Genomic DNA, 26,893 nt, shown 5'->3' with positions numbered 1-26,893 from the left:
AAACTAGTATCAGTTATAAAATCTATATTTTAGGTAAAATGTTCAAATTTCAAGACAAAAACACTGCTAGATTAAGTATTTCCAAAGTTTCTCTAGAGTTTATTAAATGTGGTAAAAAGATAATTTACTTAAGAATCTGATCTTATTAATTTTTATAATCTAATCATTAATTTTTATGAAATATTTTTAAAAATCACAAATGGTAGTATTGATAACTCATTCGATATCAAACAGGTTAATTCATATTTGTATATTTTAATTTGTTACTTAGAATGTTTATAATAAAATAGTAAATTAAGTCAAATATTGCTGCATTTTAGAAATCCCATATCTGTAGAATCTTCTGATTATGTTTGAAGAGGGTGCATTCTTGTTGATAATTTTCTCATTCAGGATTTTTCTATAAGCCTCAAATGTGTCTTTCTTCTTTTTCCTTAGTAATTATTAAAGTAAATGGCAAAATGAAAACCTCAATAATTACAGAGTTTGAAATTACTTATTTCCTGGACATATGTATCTTAAAAGTGAATAAAGAAATCTCTGCTTGACCATTGTAATTTTTATTTTCTTGGAGGTAGGAATTAGAAAGTTGGGTAATATATATCTTTTTCCTAGATGTAGCTTTTGTTAGACCACATATTCATTTAATTTGGAAATAATTTATTTTTCTCCTATTTTCTTTTCATGTGCTTTTAAATAACAATTAATGGTATTCTTTTTGTTAAAACACATGGAAAGAATTAACAAATGAAGACCTTCTTTTCCCCTAAAGCTCATAAATAAATGCTGGTAAAACACAGCTATCTGAAGGTTATAAAGTATGGACAAAAAGGGACTTTGTGTCATTTCTTATCCTAGTATATTTTAGTCTAATTTTCTTTATTTATAACAAATGATTTATTTTTGAAATTATAATTCATCTTTGGGAAAATAGATTTATTTAAATGCATTTTTCCATCTTATCACGAGATGTATATGTGAGGTACATGAGAGGTAATTTATAAATATTAATTATAAATATCCATTATCTCTTTTTATCATCTGGAAACTTTTAAAGTGTATGAAGGAATATGATTTGCTATGCAAGACTAAATGCTCAGAAATGTTTTTTAAAATATTTTTAAAAACTGGGCAAAAAAGTAAACAGAGATTTTAAATTAATTTATTATCAGAAATCTTGGTAGCTTATTCTCCAGTCCCAAATGAACAGTTTGGTGTTATTTTTCTATTTTGTGAGAAAAAAATTAACATTGTCATAACAATTTAAATAAAGTCAGATAACCATCTCAGGATGTTAGCAACCTAATTTGTGTTACAATATTAACAAGGAAATATATTAAAAAATAGAAACTTAGCATGTTCTACATGTCAATTATAAAATAGAAAAAAATGCATGCACACTTTTATCAATCATCTCATTCTCATTCTTTCTTTAATTTACTGATCCTCAAGTATATATCAGAATCAGTGATCAGTACTAAGTATACAAATTGGATGAAGACAGAGTCTTTGACTTCAAGGAAGTCATAAATTACTAGGTAAAAGTTGAAAGAAAATATCATTGTAATGCCAGAAATACTATACCAGTAATTTTTACAAGAACCTAGGGAAGATGGACAGGTAGGAAAAATGGCAAGAACCAAGAGAATATAAGCTAGAATCAGATCCTGAAGTGAGTAGAGAGTGCCACCAAATGGAGGAGGGTGGAGAATATGCTCAGAAGAAATAACACCCGTGACCGTCCATAAACATTGCAAAATCTGCAATAGTTTTGTCATGGAAGTGTAAATTCCTTAGAACTGCTCTATGATACATCCTACTAAAGAATTTTGCCTGATTTATATAGACAATTGGATTCTTAAAGCATTTTTGTTTTGTGTTTTAGAACATTATATAGCTGCAGTATGGTGGAATAATTAACAGAAAAAGTAAATTATATCAAAGTTGTTGAACGAAGTGTACTCATAAGGAAGTTGAAAAATAAAGGGCATTTCAACACAGTCAATCTCCTACATATCTCCAAAAGAGATCCATTTTGAGAGCATGTTCACAGTCCAATTTGTTTGTTAGTCCAACAAAGTTATCCTAGATACCCAACTAACACAATCAGTTACACCAGCTACACTGCTACTGCTTTTAAACTTGCTTCCAAACCTCCTGGGCTTGAAATAAAGATACTGTACTACTGAACTCTGTAAAGTAATGTACAGTAACATACACAAAAGCACAACCACTTCTAGAGGATGCACGTACATGGCAATGTATACCAGAAATGTGAACTAACATGAGTGAACATGTGAATACAAGTACACATCTTTGAAAGTTCACAATTTGAAAGTTTGTATGTAGAGGACTAACTGTGTACTTTCTCAGTTTCTAACTGTTTAGAATATGATTTTATCATTAATCAAACTAGGATTTTTTTTTAAAGGAGAAAAACCACATTCAAAAATAAGATCTTTGAAATATTGATCCTTACCTTTATTGATCCTTATAAATTACCTCATATATACAAGAAATCATGTTATGTACAAGACTACAGCTGTACACAAGGAATACATCTTTGATGTTCTTTAGTCTGAGAAAAATGCAATTCATATACTAAAAATACAAAATTTCAGAATCGATATGTTGAGTTCCAAATGAATATTACAGGCAATACATCTTAAATATGTACGGAAAATGAAGAGATCACATATGCCAAATGAGATGGGAAAATTAGTGAATAGATTATATAAACAGAAGAAAATATGTATGAGCAGATGAATACTGTCAGGTTATGGAAGTATTGAATACTGGGCAAAAACGGTGTCTAAGAAAATAATTATAGCTTTTTGTACAGATGAGATACCAATAGATTTGATAAAATTGCTCTATCAATGTTTAAGTTGTATTTTGTGGAGTTAGCTGGAGGCAAAAACATCATTTTTATTATTAAAATAACAAAAGAGGAGACATAGCATATAAATAAATGGGTAGACATTTTGGTTTTTTTAACTTTAAAATTTTTTTTTATTTTAAAATTGTGGGGTCCATTTCAGGGTTAAGTATACAAATATTCATTGTGCAGTTACCCTTGTTGATGAGGTATGCCTCCCCCCTTCCCCAGGCAGATTTCCACTACTGTCAATCCCACCTTCCCATTCATCCTCCCCTCCACAGTTTCTTGCTACTGTCAATACTTTCTGTAGTATTGCGGTAGTTGCTCAAGGTCCACTTATAAGTGAGAACATGTGATACTCAGTTCTCTGTTTCTGTGAAAGATCACTCAGTATTATAGACACTTATTCCATCTAGGATGCTGTGAAGTTCATGATCTTTTTTCTTCTTTATGGCTGCATAATATTCCATCGTGTATATGTACCACTTTTTTTTATCCTGTCCTATTTTGATGGGCAGCATAGTTGGTTCCATGTTCTTGCTATTGTGAACAATGCTGTGATAAACATACGTGTGCAGGTATCTTTCTTATAGAGTGATTTGTGCTCTTCCGGGTATATTCCCAGTAGGGGGATTGCGGGATCATATGCAAAGTTGATTTTTAGAACTTTTAGGAATTGCCACACTGATTTCTACAGACATTGTACTAGTTTGCACTCCCACCAACAGTGTTTAAGTGTTCCCTTTTCGCCATATCGTCTCCAGCATCTGTTACTTTTTTGAGTTAATGATGATGGTCATTCTGACTGGAGTTAGGTGGTATCTCATTGTAGTTTTAATTTGCACTTCTTTGATGACTAGTGAGGTTGAACATTTTTTCATGTGTCTGTTGACTACTAATAGGTCTTCTTTTGAGAACTGTCTATTCATATCATTTGTCCACTCTGTAATGGGGCAGTTTTTTTTCTCTTCACCACATTTGAGTTTCTTGTAGACCCTAGATGTGAGGCCTTTGTCAGACATGAAGTTGGCAAATATTTTTTCCCAGTTGGTGGGTTGTCTCCCTTCTCTATTGATGGTCTCTTTGGCTTTGCAGAAGCTTCTCAGTTTGATGAGGTCCCACTTGTCTATCTTATCTCTTATGGCATGGGCACTTTGGGTTTTGATCAAGAATTGGTTGCTAGTTCCAATTTCCATAAGAGTGTCTCCTGCATTTTCTGAGGTTCTTATAGTTTGAGGTCTAACGTTTAGGTCTCTGATCCACTTAGAGTTGATTTTTGTGTATGGGGATAGGTAGGGGTCTGGTTTCAATCTTCTGCATGTGGTCAGCCAGTTTTCCCAGCACCATTTACTGAATAGGTTTTGGTCTCCCCAGTGGTTGGTGGTGGAGACTTTGTCAAAGATGAGTTGGTTGAGAAATTGAGGCTTTGCTTCTGGAATCTCAGATCTATTCCATTCATCTATATGACTGTTCTTGGACCAACACCAGACTGTTTTGATTATTGTAGCTTTATAATAAAATTTTAAGTCTGGGAGTGTGATACCTCCTGCTTTTATTTATTTATTTTTTTATACTGAGGATTGTTTTGGCGGTCCTTGTCATTTATGTTTCCATATGAATTCCTGTATTGTTGTTTCTAGGTCTGAAAAGAATGGTGCTGGTAATTTGATGGGTATTGTGTAGAATCTGTAGATTGCCTTTGGTAGAATGGGCATCTTAACAATGTTGATTCTTCCAAACAATGAGCATGGAATATTTTTCCACTTGTTTGTGTCAACTTTGATTTCTTTGAGCAGTGTTTTGCAGTTTTCATTATAAAGGTCTTTCATATCTCTGGTTAGGAAGATGCCAAGGGATTTCAATTTTTTTTTGTGGCTAATGTGAATGGAATTGTTCTTTTTATTTGGGTTTCTGCTTGTTTATTATTGGTATATAGAAATATGATTGTCTTTTGTACATTTATTTTATACCTTGAGACTTTGCCAAAGTCCTTTATCAGTGCCAGGAGGTTTTTGGCAGATTCTCTTGGGTTTTCAAGGTATACAATCATGACATCTGCAAAGAGAGATAACTTGGTTTCCTCTTTTCCTATCTGAATACCCCCGACTGCTCTAGCCAGAACTTCCAAAACCATGTTGAACAGGAGGGGTGAGAGTGGGCATCCTTATCTTGTTCCAGTTTTCAGGGGAAATGGTTCCAATTTCTGTTTGTTTAGCAGCATGCTGGCTGTGGGTTTCTCGTAGATGGCTCTTACTATTTTGAGGTATGTTCCACCTATGCCTAGATGTTGGAGGATTTTTATCAAAAAAGGGTGCTGGATTTTATCAAAAGCTTTTTTTCATCTAATGATGTAATCATGTGGTTTTTGTTTTTAAGTCTGTTGATGCATTTAAGTACATTTATGGTCTTATGAACGTTAAACCAGCCTTGCATCCCAGGGATAAAGTCTACCTTGTCATAGTGGATGATTTTTGAGATGTGTTGTTGAATCTTGTTTGCTAGGATCTTGTTGAGAATTTTAGCATCTATGTTCATCAAGGATATTAGCCTTTAGTTCTCTTTCTTTGTTGGATCTTTACCTGGCTTGAGTATCAATGTGATGTTAGCTTCGTAAAATGATTTGGGGAGAGTTCCAACTTTCTCAATCACTTGGAATACTTTCAATAGGATTGGTATCAGTTTATCCTTGTACGTCTTATAGATTTCTGCTGGAAAGCCATCTGGTCCGAGGATTTTTTTTTTTTTCTTTTTCTTTTGTAGGTAGTTTTCTTATGACAGTCAATTTCCTTGGTTGTTATTGGTCTATTTAGGGTCTCGATTTCTTCTTGTTTCAACTTAGGGAAATTGTGTGATGTCAGAAAGTCCTCCATTTCCTTTAGGTTTTCAAGTTTGTTTCCATACAAGTGTACATAGTAGTCTCTGATAATCTTTTGTATTTCTTCAGGGTCAGATGTGACTTTATCTTTTGTGCTTCTGATTGTATTTATTCAGTCTAGCTAGGGAACCATCAATCTTGTTTATCCTTTCAAAGAACCAACTTTTTGTTTTGTTGATTTTTGTATTCTTTTTGTCTTCTATGTCCCAGATTTGGGCTTTTATTATGGTGATCTGGATTCTTCTGCTGAATTAGGGTTTTGATGGTCTTGCTTTTCCAGTTGCCTTAGGAGACTTTTTAGGGTGTTAACTTTTGATCTTCCCATTTTCTTCATGTACATTTGTAGAGATATGAATTCCCCTCTTACTGCAGTTTTCATTGCATCCCAGAGATTTTGGTAAGATGTTTATTCATTTTCATTTGTTTCCAGGTATCTTTTAATCTCTGTTTTGATTTCCATGTTGACCCAGGAGTTTGCTTAGCATCATTCTGTTTAGTGTCCATGTCTTTGTGGGTTTTGGAGATCTTTGTTGGTGTTGATATTTATTTTTATTCCACTGTGGTCTGAGAAGGTGCATAGCAAAATTTCAACTTTATGAAATTTGTTTATTCTTGAATTATGGCCAAGGATGTGGTCTATCTTAGAGTATGTTCCATGTGGTGATGAGTAGAAGGTATGTTGTATGGTCATTAGGTGGAGTGGTCTGTAGGTATCAATTAAGTCCATTTGATCAAGAGTTACATTGAGATTCCAGATCTCCATGCTGATTTTTTGGCCTGATGATCTGTCTAGGGTTGTAAGTGGGGTATTAAAGTCCCCAGCTATGATAGTATTAGAGTCAATCTTTTTTTTAAGTTTGACTATAAGCTGCTTTATTAAAGTTGGTGCTCCTATGTTGGGCGCATATATGTTTAGAATGGATATTTCTTGTTGATGGATTGAACCTTTTATCATTATGTAGTGACCTTCTGTATATTTTTTAATTTTTAATAACTTAAAGGGTATTTTGTCTGATATTAAGATTACAACTTCAGCTTTCGTTTTCTGTTCGCCTGAAATTTTGCTTCCCATCCTATCTTACTTTGAGTCTGTGAGTGTCCTTTCTGGTAAGAAGAGTCTCTTGAAGACAATGTATTGTTGCCTCATGATATTTGATCCATTTTGCCATTCTATGTCTTTTCAGTGGTGCATTTAATCCATTCATATTCAGGCTAATTATTGAAATGTGAGAGCTTATCCCTGTCATGAGGTTCTTATAGACTTGTTATTCCTGTTTCTTATTTTTCTTTTGATTTTTGGGCTGATTCATGTGTTTTTTCGATCTTTTTCCTGCACTCATGTAAAAAACGTTGTCATTATTTTTTCCTTTCTTCTGTATTTAATACTTTCTTAAGTGTTTCTTGTAGAGGTGTATAGAGGCAACATAAGATCCTAGGAATTGAATGTGTGGGAAAGATTTTACTTATCCCTCCTGATGAAGCTAAGTTTAGCTGGGTAGGTTATTCTTGGTTGAAATTGTTTATCTTTGGGAACTTTGAAGATTGGGCTTCATGCTCCCTTAGCCTGAAGTGTTTCTGTAGATAAATCTTCTGCTATTCTAATTGGTCTTCTTTGGTAGGTAGTCTGACCTTTTTCTCTTGCTGCCTTTAGGATTTTTTCTTTTATACCTACTTTGTTTAGGTGAATTATTATGTGTCTAAAAGTTGGTCTTCTCATTTGTTGTCTTGCAAGGGTTCTCTGAATCTCTTGTGTTTGAATTTTCACATCACTGCTGAGATGAGGGACGTTTTCTTGAATAATTTCATGGAAAGTTTGTTCCAGTGTGGTCTCTGTCTCTCTTTCTGCCTCCGGAAGTCCAATTACTCTTAGGTTTGACCTCTTGAAATAATCACACATCTCTTGCAGATTTTGTTCTGTCTTTTAAGCTTGTTTTTTATGTTTTTGACAGTTTGGGTTAGTTCTATATTATGTCCTCAAGCTCTGAGTTTTTTTCTTCTGCTTGGCTAATTCTGCTTCCATGCTTATTAGTTCGTTATTTTTTCTATTACCGTATTCTTTACTGCTGTTATCACAGTTATCAACTCCTTCCTATTTTCCTCTTGTCTTGCCTCAATTCTTTTTATTTTCTCTATTAATGTTTTGATGTCTGAGTTTGTAGTGTGTGACCAGTCTTTCTGGGTGCTGTTCATTGTGTGTGTTCCGAAGTCTGTTTTCTCATTGTCTGACCTCTTGGGGTCTGTGTGAGACCTGTATTCTTCTTTGGGCTTTTCTTCATTTGTGTAGATTTTTTTCTCCCCCCTTCTTTAATTCAGTTGTTTAGGGATGACAGGGTTGCTTTTACTTCTGTTTGCTCAATCTCCTATTCTTCCTTATGTAAATCCTCTAGCTTTGTTCAAATCTGAAACTGGACTGTGGGTTGGGGGCCCTACTTTTTGGCAGTTTTGAGGTTTATTGGTGGGGGGAGCTGTGATTTAAAATCTGTCTGCAGATCCCAATATCCACTGACAGGTGTATGGGTGTCCTGTTACCCACTTCCCAATGTCTTGCAATCTGTCCATGCAGTGGGGATATATGTTTGCTTCCTGAAAGCCAGATGATGCAAGAGAAAGGAAAAGAATGGAACAGGGAAGGGGAGAAGAGGAAGGTTAAGAGAGAGAAGAGCAAGAAGGAAAACAGGCAAACATACCAACTAACAAATGAAAAGAGACACAAAGATAGAAAGGAGTAAAAAATAAATAAATAAATAAACCGAAAACATCCTATGACAATCTTACAAACACACTAACCAACCAATCTTCCTATTGATACATTATTCCTCTACATGAACAGGTAGTCTATAGAAAAAGATAAAAATAAAAAATAAAAATAAATAAAAACAAAAAACAAATCAGTAAAATAACAGAAACAATGCAAGTACAAAAACGTTATCAAAACCAGTAAAGAGAGAGAAAAGAGGGGGAAAATGAGTAAAACAAACAAAGAATAAAATTTAAAAAAAATAAAAAAGTAAAACAGATAAAAAGATAAAAACAGGGGCCAGGTTTGTCTGAGATCATTCCTGGAAGTCCAACATCCTTTCAGCTCTGATCTCTAGCTCTCATCACAGGCTGGTAAGGTTGTTCACAGCCAGGGTCACATGCCTCAGGCCTATCTGTGTCTGATCCAGCATGGAAGAGGGTCTTCTGTTTCTCCCAGTTTGATGCGATTACCTTAGATCCCAAATTGGAGGCTGGGCAGAGCTGGATGGAACTGGGCAGGGCAATGCAGGTCTCTGCCTCATCTCAGGGCTCCAGCTGATGTCTGGTCCCACGGGGCTGGGGGACTAGCCAGGGGAGGTAGAGTGTGAGATGATTGGGTGTTGCAGGTCAGCGTAGTGCAGGGTAGTTGGGGGAAGGGTGGTGCAGCCAGCAAGGGAGCCCTGTACAGGGCTGGGAGCCAAGGGTCGTCCTGGGCAGGGCAGGGGAGGCTTGGGGCAGGGTGGGGCTGTGCAGCTGGTGAGGGAGCCTGGAATTCCATAGGCTGGGAGCTGAGGGTCACCCGGATTGGAGCAGTGTAGCCAGGGAGGGAACCTGGAGGTACATGGGCTGAGAATCAAGGGCCATCCAGGGCAGAGTGGCTGGCTGGCAGGGGGGAAAGCAAGAGTTTTTATGGACACTCACTTTCATAGAGATTCCCATAGTCACCTGTCCCATCACCATCTTACCAGAAGTCTGACATTTCTTCTTTTAAATGGTAGTAAAGTTTTCAGATCTCAAAGGAAGTATTTTTAATAGAATTAAATAAATGACAATATTTTTTCCAATATAATTACTCATCTCTTCTCAAAATAATTTTTTTCTATTGATTTGAAGACTCAAACTCATTTCTTTTTGTGTTTGAGGAGTAATGAGAAGGTTTATAATATACACATTTTGACTTCTGGAAAAAAATGAAATTGCAACTGTTAGAAATGGAGAGTACCTTAGAGATCATGTTATTCAGAGTCTAATTTTACAAATAAAAATCAGAGGGCTTTAATACTTGTCAAAATTTATAAAATGAATTAGAGGCAACTCTGAGAACAAAACAAAGCTACTCTTGGTTCACTCTATGACCAATTTAGATTTGGGAGAAGCAGATGCAAACACAGAAAGATAAAAGCAAATTATGAAGACTTCTAGGTTCAAATTTGAAGATAATGAGTTAATAGAAATCTTTTTGCCCTTTGAGATCCAAATGAATTGCCCTGGATCCTATCCCTATTATGGAGTAGGAATTTAAGATGCTGCCTAAGATTTCTATGAATTACCTCGGTAAGAGGGATAAGAGGATAGATGCTCATGTTATGTCAACCTCTTTTAACTCAAGGGCTTGCTGTGCCTGCTGCATAAAAAGCCTGCTGCACAAAAGCCCCAATACACTCAAAGCAGTTGTTGCAGGAGAGAAAGAATCTAATAATTGCAGGGTAGCTGAGAAGGATGATGGGAGATATTTCTTAAACTCAGAGTTTTTAAAGGTAATTTGATGGACAGGGACTAGGGAATTGTGACTGCTGATTGCTTGGTGATGAAATCATAGTCAGTGTCAAGATTGTTTTTGTGTGCTGAGTCAGTTTCTGGATGGAGGATTACAGGTCACCGGCCCAGTTGGTGTCAGGGGATCTGCCAGCATACAAAGTCTGAAAAATATCTCAAACAATACAATACAATTGTGATGTTGTCTTATAGGAGCAATTGGGAAAGTTAGAAGTCTGCTGTGTGACTCCAAAGCAATAAACAATTAAGAAGCCATGCTAGCAAACAATGACTGCTTACTGTTTAACTACACCTATATTTTAAAAGAATTCACCATCAAGGAAGTCACCATGACCTGAGGATCCCGGAAGGCGTGCATGAAAAATAAGCTCACCAACATTGCAGGCATCGTTTCCCAGGGATCAAGATGTGCAGATAATTGATTACGTGCAGGCAGCCATGCAGGGAGGAAAGAACTTTAAGAACAAAAGATTTGTTAACTTTTAACTGTATCCCAAAACTTTGTAGGATTGGGTTTCTACCACAGTTTTTGCCCTGTGACCATATATTAATTTTATATAGGTGGTTTCAGATGTGGGTATCTTTTTCATAACACACTAACCTGTATGTAAAACTTATTCTCTTCCTTGTGCCCTCCAAAAAAATTCTTAAAAAAGATTTTTGTTTATGGTCAATTTTATTGAAAACTTAAAAGCAAAATTCTACTTTGGAAAACATCAGAACAAATAATTTAAAGATATAATTTCTTAAACTTATCTGGGCTTTTTTTTTTTTTTTCCTCCCAATGTGAGACGTCCCAGCATTTCTTGCTTCCTTTGTTTCCCTTCTCTCTGTTACACCTCTTTGTAGTTTCCTTTCCTTGTTCTACCTCTCTGGGGCCAAAGACTTCCCTAAAAATATATGAGTACCAATGGTTTAATAATGAGTAGCTTAGGTTGTAACATGTAGAGTAGAGATAGCATTTAGAATATTGATAGCCACATCAAAAGGGACTCTTCCATTTATTTTGAATGATTTGTTTTGTATGGTATGGCATTTTATGTTAAGCATTTGTAAAGGATAGCATCCTAGCTTGTCTTAAACTGTCTTTAAATGTAAAGTAGAAGCACAATTCATATCTGTTTATTATCCTTTCTAGAGAATATGCCATCCTTAGTCTTTTGAAGTCAAAATTATCATATGAATGGCTTCTACTATTTTGGGACCCTGTGGTTTACTTGTCTCATTTTTTTGTTCTGACAATCACTGTAGTCAACAGCTTATGTTTTCCCTAAGTCTTGTAAGACTGTAGTCAGTTTAAATTATCTGAAATATCCTTTAAGGCTTATACAGTCAAACAGAATTCAACTTTATATCATGTTGAATAGCCACTTACAATAACAATAAACAACAAACATTTATTTATTCAATAAATTTAAGTATACATATTAAGTATCTGTGTTATGCTCCTTTTGTCCTTTTTATGTCTGTGCTCCTTTTTGGTTTCCATGGTTTCTGTAGCCTGTGATATGAGAATTCATGTCCCTGCCTTTCTTTTCCTGAAGTGAGGATAAATCAGATCTGTACTCTTTATAACAAATAAATGTCAACAAATTGTTAGGGTTTCCAGATAAAAGGCGCAATGCCCTATTAACTTTGAATTTACTTAAATTCAATTTGAATTCTTTTGACTCCTCAAAACATTTTTTAATATAAATATATCACCTGCAAATACACTTATACTAAAAATGATTTGATGTTTATCTGAAATTTAAGATGAACTCAATTTCATATATTTTTAATTGCTAAATCTGGCAATTCTACTAGTAGTCCGACAATTGTAAAATTTCCCAATCATGGAAGACATATTTTTTGACTTTTGATTTTCTTATGCTGTTAGAGTATATACCTGGTTGGGATGACTTTTATCTTCCCTTGCTGATTTATTTTAAGAATAAATTTTTGTACACTTGGCTCATTTATGGACAAAAACAGGAAGAGTGATTGTCTTATCATCCAGATTCCTGCATTTAGTTAGCAACTACTCATGGCATTTTATTCAGTTTTCAATTCAGTCCTTTAAACAGTAGGATTATATACTTAATTCTTCAAGAATCTTCTTTAAAATAATTAATAATTTTCTAAATTGAAGCTTAGAGTTGAAACTCTATTCTCACTGAAAAATTGAACTTTTGTTGACATTCTGTTTTCATTTTCACTACCATATTCTGTGCTCAGTTACTATGTATGCCATTCTGTGTGTGAAAATAAATATTACTACTATTGATTGATTATATTTCTGTCACCCTGTGTAAGAAATGTTCATAATCATACAATGGTGAAAATTAATATGTGAGCTTTGCATATGGATAACTATCCCTTCTAGAAGTTATATCTTATTTTAAAATACTAAAAAGTCTCTCCTTGAGATATGCACATTTATAACTTAGAATATTATTTCAAATGCAACTCATGCCACAATAACAAAATTAAAATTTTACCTCAAACTGTGATTTTACTTTTTAGACTCAGCTTAAGAAATTTTCTATTTTCAGAAATAAAATACCTTTCAAGATATGATAAAAACAAACTACTTAGGGAAATAGTTGTTCAAAAATCTGTGAAAACAGTTTAAAAGCCAAGTGCTATGTACCATACAGAGTCTTGGTTGATAACAAAACAAACTACTAAAGCCCAGTAAGCATTCAACAAATATCAATTGCTTTTAGCTTATCAATTGAAATCTGCAATTTCAGGGATTTATTGCAGCAGAACTTTGTAAGTTTGCCCTCAGAACTATAATATAGATGAAATCCTGCAGTCTTTGAAAAAAAAAATCTCTTTCTCTGTTATTCATAATCAGGATCTGTACTGCTATTTTATGTAAAGAAGTTTCTGGTGGTTTTAATACTTTTCTCTATATAGCTATTTATTTTTAAGTAATTTAAATGTTAGCTCTAATTACTAGTGGCAATTTCATCATTGCCTATTGAATAAATATCTTTTGAATGATTTTTCTCATTTAACAGAAGCAGATTTGTTTTGTAGGCTTAATATTTATATTTTTGAACTGCATTGTATTATTTAGCTAGAATTGAGGCCATTAATGGAGTAGACATTAGGTTTTTATGCCAAGATGTTTGAAGAAGATGATACCAAATTAATAATACTAAGGTTTATTCTGAAGATAATAATCTGAGACTTTATATAAAACTGCAAAAAAGATTTTGTCATCAATACCTTCTTTAAAATATTTTTTTCACTGGATTTTTGAAGCAAAAAAATACCACTTCATTTTACTCAGCTAAATTATGGAAAAGCTTTGGGAATTTGGAAAATCAAGTACAGTTGGAAAATGAAAGTTTAGAGTATCATCCAACTGTCTGAAAAAAGATTTAGAGTCCATGGCCTCTTTAGAAAACTATGACCTCGTATGAAATCAACCATAATGAAATGAATTAAAGCAGTTGATGGTTTTAGGTAGAGTCTTAACTCAAAGTAAAGGGACATGTTCTCTGCGTTGATCTATAAATCAAAGTTGGTAGCTCTAAATGGAAGAATTGCTAAAGACCCTATGGGAGCTATCTATTTTAATAATTTATACGAGGCTAGATTGGAGCTTACCTCCACATTGCCACTCATGACCTACTATTTTTAGAAAGATAAAAGTGAATATTGTGACTTATAACTCCCCAAATTTGCTTAACTGGGAAATAAGGCAAGGGAAGGAGATGGATAAGTCTTTGTTCTTTGATTGGAGAAGGGGGAATTCTGAATCAATTTCAACTTTTATAATTAATATAATCTTAATTAGCTAACATAGTAACATATAGATTTTCATTCTTCTACTCTTCAATACCTGGTTTTCTTCTTCCAGTTTTTCTCTTGCATTTTCTGTACTCCTGGTTTCAGTTTTTTCCGTTTTGGGGACAATACTTGATACATAAAAATAAAGATGAAACCCACTGTGTCTGTGGATTTGCTTACACTGACTGCTATATTCATGCTACCCCCAGGTACTGAAGGAGCAGTATTTGGACACTCTGTGGAGACACCTCACGTCAGAGCAGAGCCATCCCAAGACCTCAGGTAAAAACTCCCCCTAATAACTGTGCCAGTTTCCATCACTGTTGACTGTCCTTAATATATTACAAACTAAAATAGAGCATGTGCTATATAATTGTATAAAGAAATGACATTCCTTAGTGCCATCGTAAATAGTCAGGTATTTGATCCAGGATAAGACAATGTGACCTTCTCTATATTTTTCCCTAATATACTTATAATAAATATGAAAGTAAACATATCAGTTGGAGAAATGTGAAAAATGAAAGGAAAGGGCAGTTATAGAGCAAGTGATAAGAACTGATAAAATTGGGATGATGGAAAATCTGACATAGATAATGAAATAAATGGCATATATAGGCATAAAGAAAGGGGAGGTGAAGAGTAGGAGAAAACTGTGAATGATCAAGGAGTGTCACGTAGAGGGAAAGACAGAGCAAATGGAAACTAATCAGAAAAGGGCAGAACTTAATTGCACTATGATGAGTTTCTCAGTCTAATTTTAATATGTAATAGAATAAAATGCTTCCTGACATTGTCATATTTCTAAGAGGCAGTTATATGTAAAAGCCCTCACTACCCAGAATATTTTGAGGTGTCAACATTATACGGAACTCTTCCTAGGGTATTCATGACCACTGTTGATAAAAGTTGAAATATTCAAATCTAGTAACTGCTCCATGGACGTTCTTCATTCAATAAATAAGTCAAAATTTGAGAATTGAAGATGTTTTAAATGATTAATTTCTTATAGTATATTATACTCCAACAGGTATTTGATGCTGTATACGGGAAAAAACACCGATAGTGAAATATAAATCACCTGTAAAATGTCACTTTAAAGTTGTATCAAATTAACCTGAGAAACAGAATCTCTGTCTTGGAAAGCACAATAACAATATTAAGTTTTAAACAAGACCCTTCTTTATTTCATAAAGATCAGTGTTTAGCCTTTCCCATTGGATGAGTAGATACATGCTGAAATGAAAACAGAAAATAACGTTGAAAATTTTTAAAGCAACAAAAACAACTTTTACAACAGTAAATTTTATACACCTTTCCAGTTCTGTGATAAAATGTCCTTAGAAACTCAGTTTTTCATTAGTTGAGTAATACAAACTCAAATAAGCTAATAAACAACTTTTTAAAGTGGCTCTTTTCATGGCATCAAGGCATTTTAAAAAATAAAAACAAAATAATAATTATTTTCTACATAGAAACTTGAGGAATTTAGGAGTGTTGAAGAATGTATGTAAATAGCATGTGATAGTGAACTAAGTAGTGATTTATGGTGCTTTTCTTTTTCAGTTAGGCACTCAACATCATTTGTGTAAATATTTATTTTATCCTCCTTCATCTAAGTTGTAAGTTCCATTAGAATAAAATTCACATCTTCTTTGTTTATTCTTGGTGCTGTAATAGCCAGCACTATATCTTACACATACTAGTGTGTGATAAATATTTGTTAATTTGAATTGCTGAGACTTAGCAAAACTGAATAATAAATATATAAAGTAAATATGACATAGGAAATATGGCAGCGATTATTATTGTATTACAAAGACATATGTGACTAGCATTGATTCCACTTTTCTTTGAGCTGTGTTTCCATATAGATATCATTGTTTACTAATTTATTCAATAAAATTACTAAGTTATAGAGAACCATACTTTACTTCAACATTTTAGTAATTATGTACCCCATTTACAATTTTTACTATAAAAAGTCTATTACTGAAAGAGGATTAAGAACCAACTACTATTTTAATTATCTTGATGACATGGCTCAAAATTCATAGATGAGAATGTGAATTAAATTATAATTGGTATATAGTGTTTCTGGTTTTTATTTTCTAATTATTTATCATTAGTTAAACATTGCAGTGATCTAGACTTATCAGCCAGTGCTAACAGGAGATTGACAGCCTCCAAAATAAGTGTTACTAAATTTCCAAATTGAGACAAAATTAAAGTACAGTAATCAAGTGGATATCCAATTATTTATTTGTGTACTGAAGATTAAAAGCAGTGTATCTGAGAAGATCTTTATAAAACTTGCTGACAATTTTCCTTTTGGAGTAATAAAAAGTACTCTTAGTTGACACCTAATTCTGATCAACAATGTGATATTGGTTGGCCAAGTAAATAAAATGATAATTTGGGGAGTAAGTAGTCATATCTTTGATTTTACTGTTGCCAAAATAAAGACTTTAGAATGGAACATTTAAAAATTTACTAGAATGGGAATAATATTTTGGCAGAAATATATAGTGAATTTCAATAATTTATTTTTCAGCAAATGTTTTATGAGTATTTAATAAATGCCAAGTTTTTTGCTAGATTTAATGTACATTTTAAGGCTAGACATGAGGATTTACTTTATATATATGTATATATATATATACATAAAATGATATTGTTTTGTAGTAGAAGCCTTTTATTTATTTATTTATTTTAGAAGGCTTATATTTTTAAAAGGCTAAAAAATAGTTGAATAGTTGCTATGAACATAATAGAACATTTGTCTGGAATGATGCAACTATTAAATGTTCTTTCTTTTTATTTCCTATAATACTGTATAGTTAAACTATTACAGCTTAAGGAGTTCCTACATTTTATGGTCAGAAGTGATGAAGCCCATTATATAATGCCTATTGCCCAAAGATTGTCTGAATCTGAGATTCATTAATGTTTCCAAGATAAGAGAAGACTCTGGACTTTGAATCAGTGAAATGAATTCATATTTAATCATATAATTGGCATCTATTCATCATTCTCTATCTTGTACAAATCAATTTAAAACTGAAGTGATCAAATTTGCAGACTTCGAGTTAATCCTTGGAAACATATAGCACTAATATACATCATTCCTATATTCAAGAAAGGCTGTCATTTACTAAGTAGTAAGGATTTCGCCCCTAGACATTTCCTCAATAAAGGGGTAAACTACTTTGCTGGTATTCATCTACCTATGAGAAGAAAATTCTGATAATATAGTATCTTATCTTGTATTTCTTTTTTCTTTTTTTTCTATTATTTTTTCTTCCCTGTTTTTCTTCTGATGTTTAAGTTCTGCCTATGTTTCTCTTTAGTAAATGCATCTTCACAACTTCATTTGTACCAATACATCTAAATTATTTTCTCACAATGTTGAGCATTTTGTTAAGAGATCTAGGCTACTCATTTTCAAATTTGTTAATTTCATTAACACCTTAAAACCAAATTATTGTTGCATCTTTGGTATACAAACACCATAAAAAATGAATTGTTTTGAAAAATCAGGAGGTAGGGGGACTTCAGTTCAACATCAGTCCTTCTCTCTGCTGTAGTTTCTAAGTACCCACTATGAAAGCTAGTCTGACATCCATGGCTCTATTTTCTACAATGCTTTCAAAATGGATATAATTGCAATTCACTAATTTCATTGACAAATTACTTAGAAATCCGCAAGTACTGTCATTTCATTTTTTAACAGGTCTTTCCAGAAAATGTTTTATAATAAAGTGAATAGTTTAATTGAATACCTTGACTACAATATAAGATAGTCTGTGAAATCTTCCTCAGGGGAGATTTGAGAGTTTCTATACAGGACAGAAGTGGAGCATCATGTGATTGTTAATATTGTGTTGCCGGGAGCCTACTTATTAGATAGTCCTGGAAGGGAATCGAGGTTTAGTTTGGTTTGAGTCCTAAGAGCTGTGTTGAGGACATTTTAGTAGAAATACCAGACTGATTTGAGAGGTCCAAGGCAGCACAACCCAAGACTTAAGCAGAAAAAAATAAAATAAAATAAAATCATTCCAATTGCATCATACAACCCTTATAGCTTACACAATACTTGTACACATATTTATCATTTGTTTATCACATTACAGAAAGATTCAACATTTCTAAGAAAATGCAAATACAAACCACCCATCTTTTACACACAGCCATGGCATACTCTCATAAACTCTGCCTTGTGCACTTTAACTCTTGTAGTGTTTGCCTTTTCTCTTTATCTTAAATGTTTATTTTAGTAGTCTTGTCTATCTTTAATACATCAATGCTATTTTTGTCACATACATTGAACATGCTTTCTTTCAATGAAACATTTGCCTTAATTATTTTTGCAATGTATATTTATATATATTCATATGCATGCATATATATTTTTATGTAGCAAACTTTGGTAACTATTTTCTTTTATGATTTCTGGGTTTTCTGTCTTGTTTCAAAATTTTTGATAATCTAGATTTAGATATTTCTTGTACTTTTACTTTACTGTGATTTATTTTTCATGGTAGTATACTTCTTAGTTGTTCGCTTGCATAGATAAAATTTTAAAATAATTTCTAAATTTTTTAAATTTTCTACTAAAAATTGCAGTCTGTAATTTATTGCTTTTTATATTTTGAATAAGATTAGAAATTATTTTTGTAGAGGGCATTAAAAATCTTAGTTTATTTTCTTTAGAACGGATAGTCAATTTGTTAAGCATTATTTATTAAATAACTTAGTAGTTTTTACCATGAAATTGTTGCTAAATTTGTCAGATATTAATTGCTGTATATAATAAACACCTATGATCTGTTTTAGATTCTCTTGTATTTCATGAAGCAAATTTCTATTTCTAATTCCAATATTATTTTGTTTTAGTTAATATAACTTTAAGTTGATGACTAATTTTTAAAATTCTCACCTTATTTTCATTAAAAATTCCAATAATTATCACACATGCTTTTCTTCCTCAAATATTTTAACATCATGTTTTCAGCTTCGAAAGATCCATTAAAATGCTTGTGAAAATTTTATTACATATATTAATTATTTTTTAAATATTGACATTTTCCTAATATAAAGAAGTTAATTTTTATTCAAGAATATATCAAGTTCTCAAATTTTTAGAAAAAGTAAAAAAAAATCACATATACATAATATATTTGATTCTAATTATATTATTTAGCACTGAATATATACAAATCATACATTATATACTCTTCTGTGTAAGATTTCATGCACTCTGTAGGAGGGTTTTATGATCCATCCATGATGTTATCTTTAGGAACAGTTTTTTGTTTGTTTGTTTTTTTGCTTTATTGCTGACTAGTATTCCATTATATGAGCATGCTATATTTTATTTATATACATTGCTAATGATAGACACTTGTGAAGTTTCTGTATCTGTGAGTTTTTGTGGCCTATTTAAGTTTGGCCTACTACCTAGTCAAAAAATACAGGGGGTGCCAAAAAAAAAAAAAAAAGTATGCACATTGTAAGCAATGTTAAGAGATGTTTGCCATAATCAGAAGTGACTAAACACTGATGATAATCACTTCAAGCATCACTTTTTCAAATTTTCTTTTTAATTTTAAGGATATGAGGTACAAGTTAGGATTAGATACATAAGTGGTCATCTTATAGGCAAAGTTTGGGCCTTCCTTTGATCCCCAATTCATCTGGTTTGAGCTCTGGTATCCTTATTAATGTTATATGCCCCTCCTCCCCTGGCATTTTCCTACTATTGCCAATCCCTTTCATGTAGTATTTTGAAAAATGTTCAGGGTCCACTTATGAGTGATAACATGTGGTACTCAGTTCTTTGTTTTTGTGATAGATCTCTGAGAATGATAAACTCTAAATCCATCCAAGTGGCTGCAAAGTCCATAATTTTGTCCATTTTGTTCTTTATGGCTGTGTACTATTACATTGTATATAAGTACCACATTTCTTTTTAATCCAGTCCACTTCAATGGACTTCACAATTGGTTTAAAGTTTTTGCTATTGTGTGAATATTATTTCCATGAGCATATGTGTACATGTATCTTTTTTGAGTTCCTCCAGGTATATTCCTAAAAGGGAGGTTGCTGGGTCATGTGGAAGATCATTTTTTAGGTCTTTTAGGAATCACCACAGTGTTTTCTACAGAGCTTGTACTAGTTTACATTCCCACCAACAGTGTAGAAGCATTCCCTTTTCTCCACATTCTCTCTAGTGTCTGTTGTTTTTTGAGTTATTGATGAAGACCATCCTGACTGGAGTTAGGTAGTATCTCAGTGTGGTTTTAATTTGCATTTCCTTGATGATTAGTGAGACTGAGCACTTTTTCATGTATCTGTTGGATGCTCATATGTCTTCTTAGTGTTTATTCGTATCTTTTGTTCACTTCTTAATAAGGCTGTTTGTATTTTTCTGAGCACCTCTTATAATTACAGAAGTCAAGCATGACATATTCATCTTATTTAGTATTACCATTTTAATACAATTTTTTCCTTTCTTAAAATGTATGTACATTTTTGACATCCTCTGTACTCTATATTCCTTTAAAAACCTGTTTTTAAGCTTTTACTTTTTTTAAGATGGTAAGTTTTATGTTACGTGTATTTTGCCACAATAAAAATATTGAAAACAAACAGACAAAAAAAAAGTATGACCCTTCCAATTCCCCTATGACTAGGTCCCCTGGAGTTTTTAACACTCAGATTTATCCATACTGAGCTTCCCAGCACTGGTTTCCATGGAGGTGTCTGCTCCATTAAATTGTGATTTCCTGTATCTGCTTCCTGTAACTTAGTTTTTAATTGCAATGTTTGGTAGCGATCAGGGATCATTTTAACCATATATACATTTATATGTGTACACACACACATACATACACACATTCGCAGTTACTCCAGCACAATTTGTTGAGAAGACTGTGCTATTTCATTGGACCTTTTTATTTCATTTTTCAAAAATTAGTTGACCACACAAGTAAAAGTCTAGTTCTGAAGTCTCTATTGTATCCCATTGTTCTATTTGTTAATCTTATGCCAGGCCAGTACTGTCTTAGTTATTGTAGCTTTTTAGTGAGTTTTTACGTTCTCCAACTTACTTTTTCAAAATTGCTTTGGATATTCTAGGAATTTTGAGTTTGCTACATAACACTGAAAAAGTAACTCAACTATAATAAGATTCGGTTACTTTCTAGATAAAGCATGGATAGAGTGCCTACTTCTTAGTATTGATGTGATGGTTAAGAGATAATCCACAGCTGGGCTCGGTGGCTCAGCCTGTAATCCCGCGCTTTGGGAGGATGAGGTGAGTGAATTGCCTGAGTCTGCGGGTTCAAGACCTGCCTGGGCAACTTGGCGAGCCCTCATCTCTACAAAAAAATCAAAAAATTAGCTGGGCGTGGTGGCACATGTCTGTGATTCTGGCTACTCGGAAGGCTGAGGCAGAAAGATCGCCGGAGCCCAGAAGGTCAAGGCTGCGGTGGCGGGGAGCGGCCACTCCAATCCAGTCTGGGCGACAGAGTGAGACTCCAACTGAAAAAAAAAAAAAGAGATAATCCACACAAAGTATAGAATAAATTCTTGGTATTAACATTAGCTTTTATTATATTATTATAAGTGTTAACACTAGCTTTTATTATATTTTTATAATTATATGGCTAGGACACTAGAAGGATAAATCTAATGGTGTTTTTCTATGGTTACACTATTCTATTTTTAAGTGCTTTATGATTATGATCTTATTTATTAGATTGTTGACAGCCAGAAAATTTAAATAGACTTAAAATTTGAAGTAGAATTCATGCATAGCTTCTTATCCAAAGTCCTACATTTAATTCTCTCATTAGGTTGATATCACTCTTGCACATAGAGTTAAGCTTCAGTGAGTTTGTACCTCAATTTCCCCAATCGGTTTTTAGGTATAGTTTACATGACTTTATAGTATGCAGTAATACCTTCAATATAGGAAATTCTTTCCTATTATCCCACAATTTATGACATACCTTCTAGAAGAACTTAGAAAATATTATTCATGAAATAATAACATATATTATTACACAATCATAACCCATTTTGATAAGCTGTATGGCTAGTAAGATGTGATGCCTATTTTTATTTCAAATCTTTTAAACTTTGTCTCTAAATCTATTTGGTCTACAGCTTTTTATAGATAGATAATATAATAATCATATAACTTCCTAATTTTAATGCCTGTTAAAATTGTCATGAGACTGTTTGTGCTTACATGCAAAGATCACTTTCCTATTGTCAAAAATCATGCAGTTTAATTCTCCTGGAGTTTAGAATGGAGGTGTAGAGCAAAATTTCCATACCATGTCTGGATAAATGCCTTTTTTTTTTCTATTTGGCATGTGATAGACCTATGGACAATGTAGGTCCAGATAGTTAACATGAGTGTATACCATATGCAAATGCAGCTATATGCAATTATAGATATTAATATTAGATGTTTCAAATACAATGCATGCATCTGTAAATATTCATAATATTATGTTATTCATAGCGGTGCCAATTTGAAGTTTTTTAGGACTTCCCATATATTCTAGTCCTGTTATGAATTTTTTGCCCATCAAATTGATTTATTTGTTTATGCTCAATAGAAAAGTTTAGAAAAATAATTTATAATTTTGCTTTAAGTTTCCTGTTTATAAGAAATATTTGACTATTACACATGTTCATTTAAAAACAGAATGAAGAAATCCTTAAAATTGTCTAATAAAGTTTTATTGTAGACTCTGATGTCTTTCTATAATTAATTTTAAGGTTTTGGCATCTATGAATTTATTACTTGCCGAAATACTAGATACTATTTACAACACTGCTATTTTAATAATATGGGCATTATTTATTTAAGATTACATTTAATTTGATAAAAATTAGAAAATATAGAATGAAATGTGTAATCCACTTCAGCACTTAAGGAATCTGGCAATAATATGTACTATATATGTGTGTGTGTATGTTTGTGTGTCTATGTGCATACCCACATATAGATAGATAGCGGGTATATGTTATATGTCTTAGACTACAAAATTAGTTGCAGAAGAAATGAAAATATTCTTGTAAAATCTAATGTACCAGTTTGGCCTCCATTGACTATCAGAGACTAAGCTCCAGTAAATTTAGTTTTCCATTTGCTTGGGCTTCAGTCATTGTGCCAGGGGACTTACACTGTGCCAAAGTGTATGAGGGTGGTATTTGGTCATTGGTAGCTTCATAGATCCAGGATGGCATTTGCTAAGCGGTTATTCTTACCTTCGATCAGTCTTCATTCAACATGTTCTCTCTCCTTTGAGGCTTTCTGGGGCTCTTGTCCTCAATTACCTTGAGACATCACCACCCTCCGCCCAAGTGGCTAACAACTAAAGAATACAGACCCTACACCTAGGACTTGACCTCAAATAGCGGCATACAATGGATTATTCCAGACCCATTACATTTGCTGCTTTCCCTTCAAATATCCTTATTCTGTCAATCAAGAAAACAGTGATCCAACATATTGGAAAAAATCAACAGATTCTCACTGATCTCGGTTTCCTTCTGTTGTGTTTATGTTCCAAAGCATTTTCATTACACCAAATGGCTAAGTTTTTTTTTTTTTTCCCCCAACTCAAAATGTCCATAAGCTTAGGAAACTCAAAAGACTTCTATCAGATTCTCTGTCATCCTCGTGGCAAGGGATCCTGCTAAGTGGATGGGAGAACAGGGAAGAGAACAAGAAAATAGGAAAGAGGAAAATATTCTATAAATATCTGCAAGTACTATCTTACCACATACTTATCTCCTTTAATTCATATAACAATCCCATTAGCAAAAATTATTATTGTCAATTTAGAGATGATGAAACTGAGACTTATTGCTGCTGGTTAATATTCCTGAATCCACATCTAGCCAGGTCTCAGTCTTCCCTGCTTCTTTATTAATCTTTCAGTCAATGTTAGAAAAGCACCCCACTTTGCAACTACTTTGGAAATAAATGTCTGAGGTCTAAAGTAACTATGAATATAATACATATTTTCTGATTAAATAATAAAGATGAAAGGGGAAAAACTCAAACACTCAGAAATACTTAATATATTTTAATGTTCCTGGACCAGATGTCAAACCTGGTTATCAAACTTTAGCACATTTAAGTGAATATTTAACTATAAAAATATGAGCAATACTATCAATTCATCATCCTTGGAGAAAAACAAAACCATATTAATTATTGGATAAAATAAGTGTGCTTTTTCTCTCTCATTTATGGATTCACCAAGCTTGTTTACTTGAATATTTGATTCATCATCTTTTTTACATTAGTTCATTTTAATTAAATTCTTATCTGACTGCTGTGTGAATGGTTCAATCATATATAAACTTACATAATCATAATTAATGTTATAAATCATCAACAGCAAATGAAAATAGTAGTGACCATAGATACACTTCTCAAGGTGATGTGTGTTTGAGTATGTATGAGGGGCAATCAATTATAAAACACACATTTTAACATTCAGTTTGAAATTGAGATATTGGGTGCAAAACATTAATAGTACGTTTTACTAAGTAGTAAGATTATGAGTGAATTTTTTTCTTTTCAAGTTTCCAAATGTTCTAGGAAAAATGCATGCTATTTTTGTTATAAAAACTCAGCAAAATACAGACATAAAAAAATAAGTATGTTCAAAGCCTGACCCTTCCAAGGATTGAATTGAAGATGTCCAAGTGGCCTGTAGAAATAAAAGTTTCAAAGTTGCTTGAGGAGTGGGGAAAAAAACATTGAAAGTGTTAATATCACCTCTAAATGCTGGCTCAACTCCTTTAATACCCCTTTTAAGTTTTTATGTTCAACTTCACTACTGAGAGGGAGCTGGACTTCAGAAATCTAACCATTTGAAGTGATTCTTTTTACAAAATATCTCTGGATTTGGTACCTCAAAACAACAACAATAAACAGTTGCTCTGGATAATGGTGAATGTGAGCGTGGGGAGACTCTTGTCTTAAAGTCATATGGTCAAGGGGAGCCCAGACAATTGCATCCTCATCTAAAGAGTGCATATGCAAAAAGACCATTTCTTGGATATACCTCATTTCATACTAGTTCTTTTTACCACTGTGTTCCAGTTTCTGTATTGTCTTTTTGTTCTTTTCTCTAGTTTTATATTTGAAGATATATATATATTTTTTTTTTAAATTGGATTGGAGTCTCACTCTCTTGCCCAGGTTGGAGTGCAGTAGCATGCTCACAGTCACCACAGCCTCGACCTGCTGGGCTCAGGTAATCCTTCTGCTTCAGTCTTCCAAGTAGCTGAAACTGCAGGCACTCACTACGACATCCGGCTTATTTTTTTTATTTATTGTAGAGACAAGGTCTCATCAAGTCACCCAGACTGTTCTTGAACCTGAAGATAATTTTGAAACTGCCTCCCAACTCTTTATTGGAGGGCATAACCATGTAAAACACTTGTTTTTTCCTTCACAATTTATGTAGCAATTATTAATCACATTTGTTCTTCTGCCTTATACTCTATTAATTTTTCTTTCTCTGACTAATGTCATTCATTCTGTGTACATTTCGCTAGGCCAGTAGAGATCAGTTGATGTAGAAAATATCTTATTTCTTCAATTAATTTCTATATATGTATTGAGGACTTTGAAAATTTTCAAATTTCCAAAATTTTGACTGTGCACACTTGAAAGTTTACAATAATAATTTTCATTAAAGCTTTCATCTTTGCAAGACTGCCTAAGTAGTAGTAATTTATTTATTAAATTTTCATCATTAGTATTAGTGATATATACAAATATAAACAAGAAAACTTATCACAACCTACTTTTTATTAGCATTATGAAGGGAAACAACATAAGAAACTGTTGCTAAATCATCATGAAATAAAAGTAAATAATTAATGTGAATAAAAGAAGGTTTTTATAAAGATTCCCTAAAATACTTAAAGCAACCAAAAATTATCCTAAAATTCATTTTGGTTTTGCTTAAAGTGACAAGATTTTATTTATGCCTGTCTATATATTTATCTGGTTGTTTGTTTTTCAGTTGGCTAGTGTCTTTTTAGTTCATCATAATTTTTCTCTTTTGTATTAATAGATTTTTTTTTTCCTTAGGCTTGAATCACCGACTAGATCCTTGATTATGGAAGCTCCTCGTGGGGTTCAGGTGAGCGCTGCTGCAGGAGACTTCAAGGCCACCTGCAGAAAGGAGCTCCATTTACAGTCTACAGAGGGGGAGGTGAGTCCGAGGGTAGAGACTAGCCCTTTACTGCTGAGGATACATCTTCTTAAATCATATGCATATGGTTCCAGGTGAAATTTAAATAAATATTTCATGAGAAATTTTAAATTAGAAAAATATTAATGGTTCTTGAATCTAAAAGTTTCATCTATTTTCTTTCATTCGTTCATTCATTCATTCATTCATTATCTTTAGAGACAGATTCTTGTGTGTTTGCCTAGGTTGGAGTTCAGTGGCATGATCACAGCTCACTGCAACCTTCAACTCCTGGGTTCAAGTGATCCTCCCACCACTATCTCCCTAGTATCTGGACTTAAAAGTGTACACCACCATGCCTGGCTAATCTATTTATTTTCTACTCAAAAATATTCATTCACAAGTTATAAGTGAGACTTTTAAACTCCAGTAGTTCAAAATTGGCAGAGAAATATAATTAATATCAAGAATAAAGATGGCCTTTGTTTTTTGTTTTCTTTTGGTCTTCAAAAGTTCTTCCAAGCCGGGCTCGGTGGCTCAGCCTGTAATCCTGCGCTTTTGGGAGGCTGAGGTGAGTGGATTGCCTGAGCCGGC

The 26,893-nt window shown here is 33.1% G+C and overlaps 1 protein-coding gene across 1 annotated transcript in view; it reads left to right on the top strand.

Moving 5' to 3' along the window:
• Positions 1-26,893, top strand: part of SGCZ (sarcoglycan zeta) — a 292,741-nt gene that overhangs the window by 258,356 nt on the left and 7,492 nt on the right. Inside the window, exons 5-6 of the mRNA XM_021705916.1 lie at positions 14,267-14,339; positions 26,197-26,320. Coding sequence (XP_021561591.1) covers positions 14,267-14,339; positions 26,197-26,320 — 197 coding nt within the window. The remainder of the gene's footprint in view (positions 1-14,266; positions 14,340-26,196; positions 26,321-26,893) is intronic.

The sequence above is a fragment of the Carlito syrichta genome, unplaced genomic scaffold, assembly GCF_000164805.1.
Source record: "Carlito syrichta isolate Samal-C Ts95f unplaced genomic scaffold, Tarsius_syrichta-2.0.1 Scaffold314817, whole genome shotgun sequence".
Lineage (NCBI taxonomy): Eukaryota > Metazoa > Chordata > Mammalia > Primates > Tarsiidae > Carlito > Carlito syrichta.
This window is presented reverse-complemented; position numbering and strand designations above follow the sequence as displayed.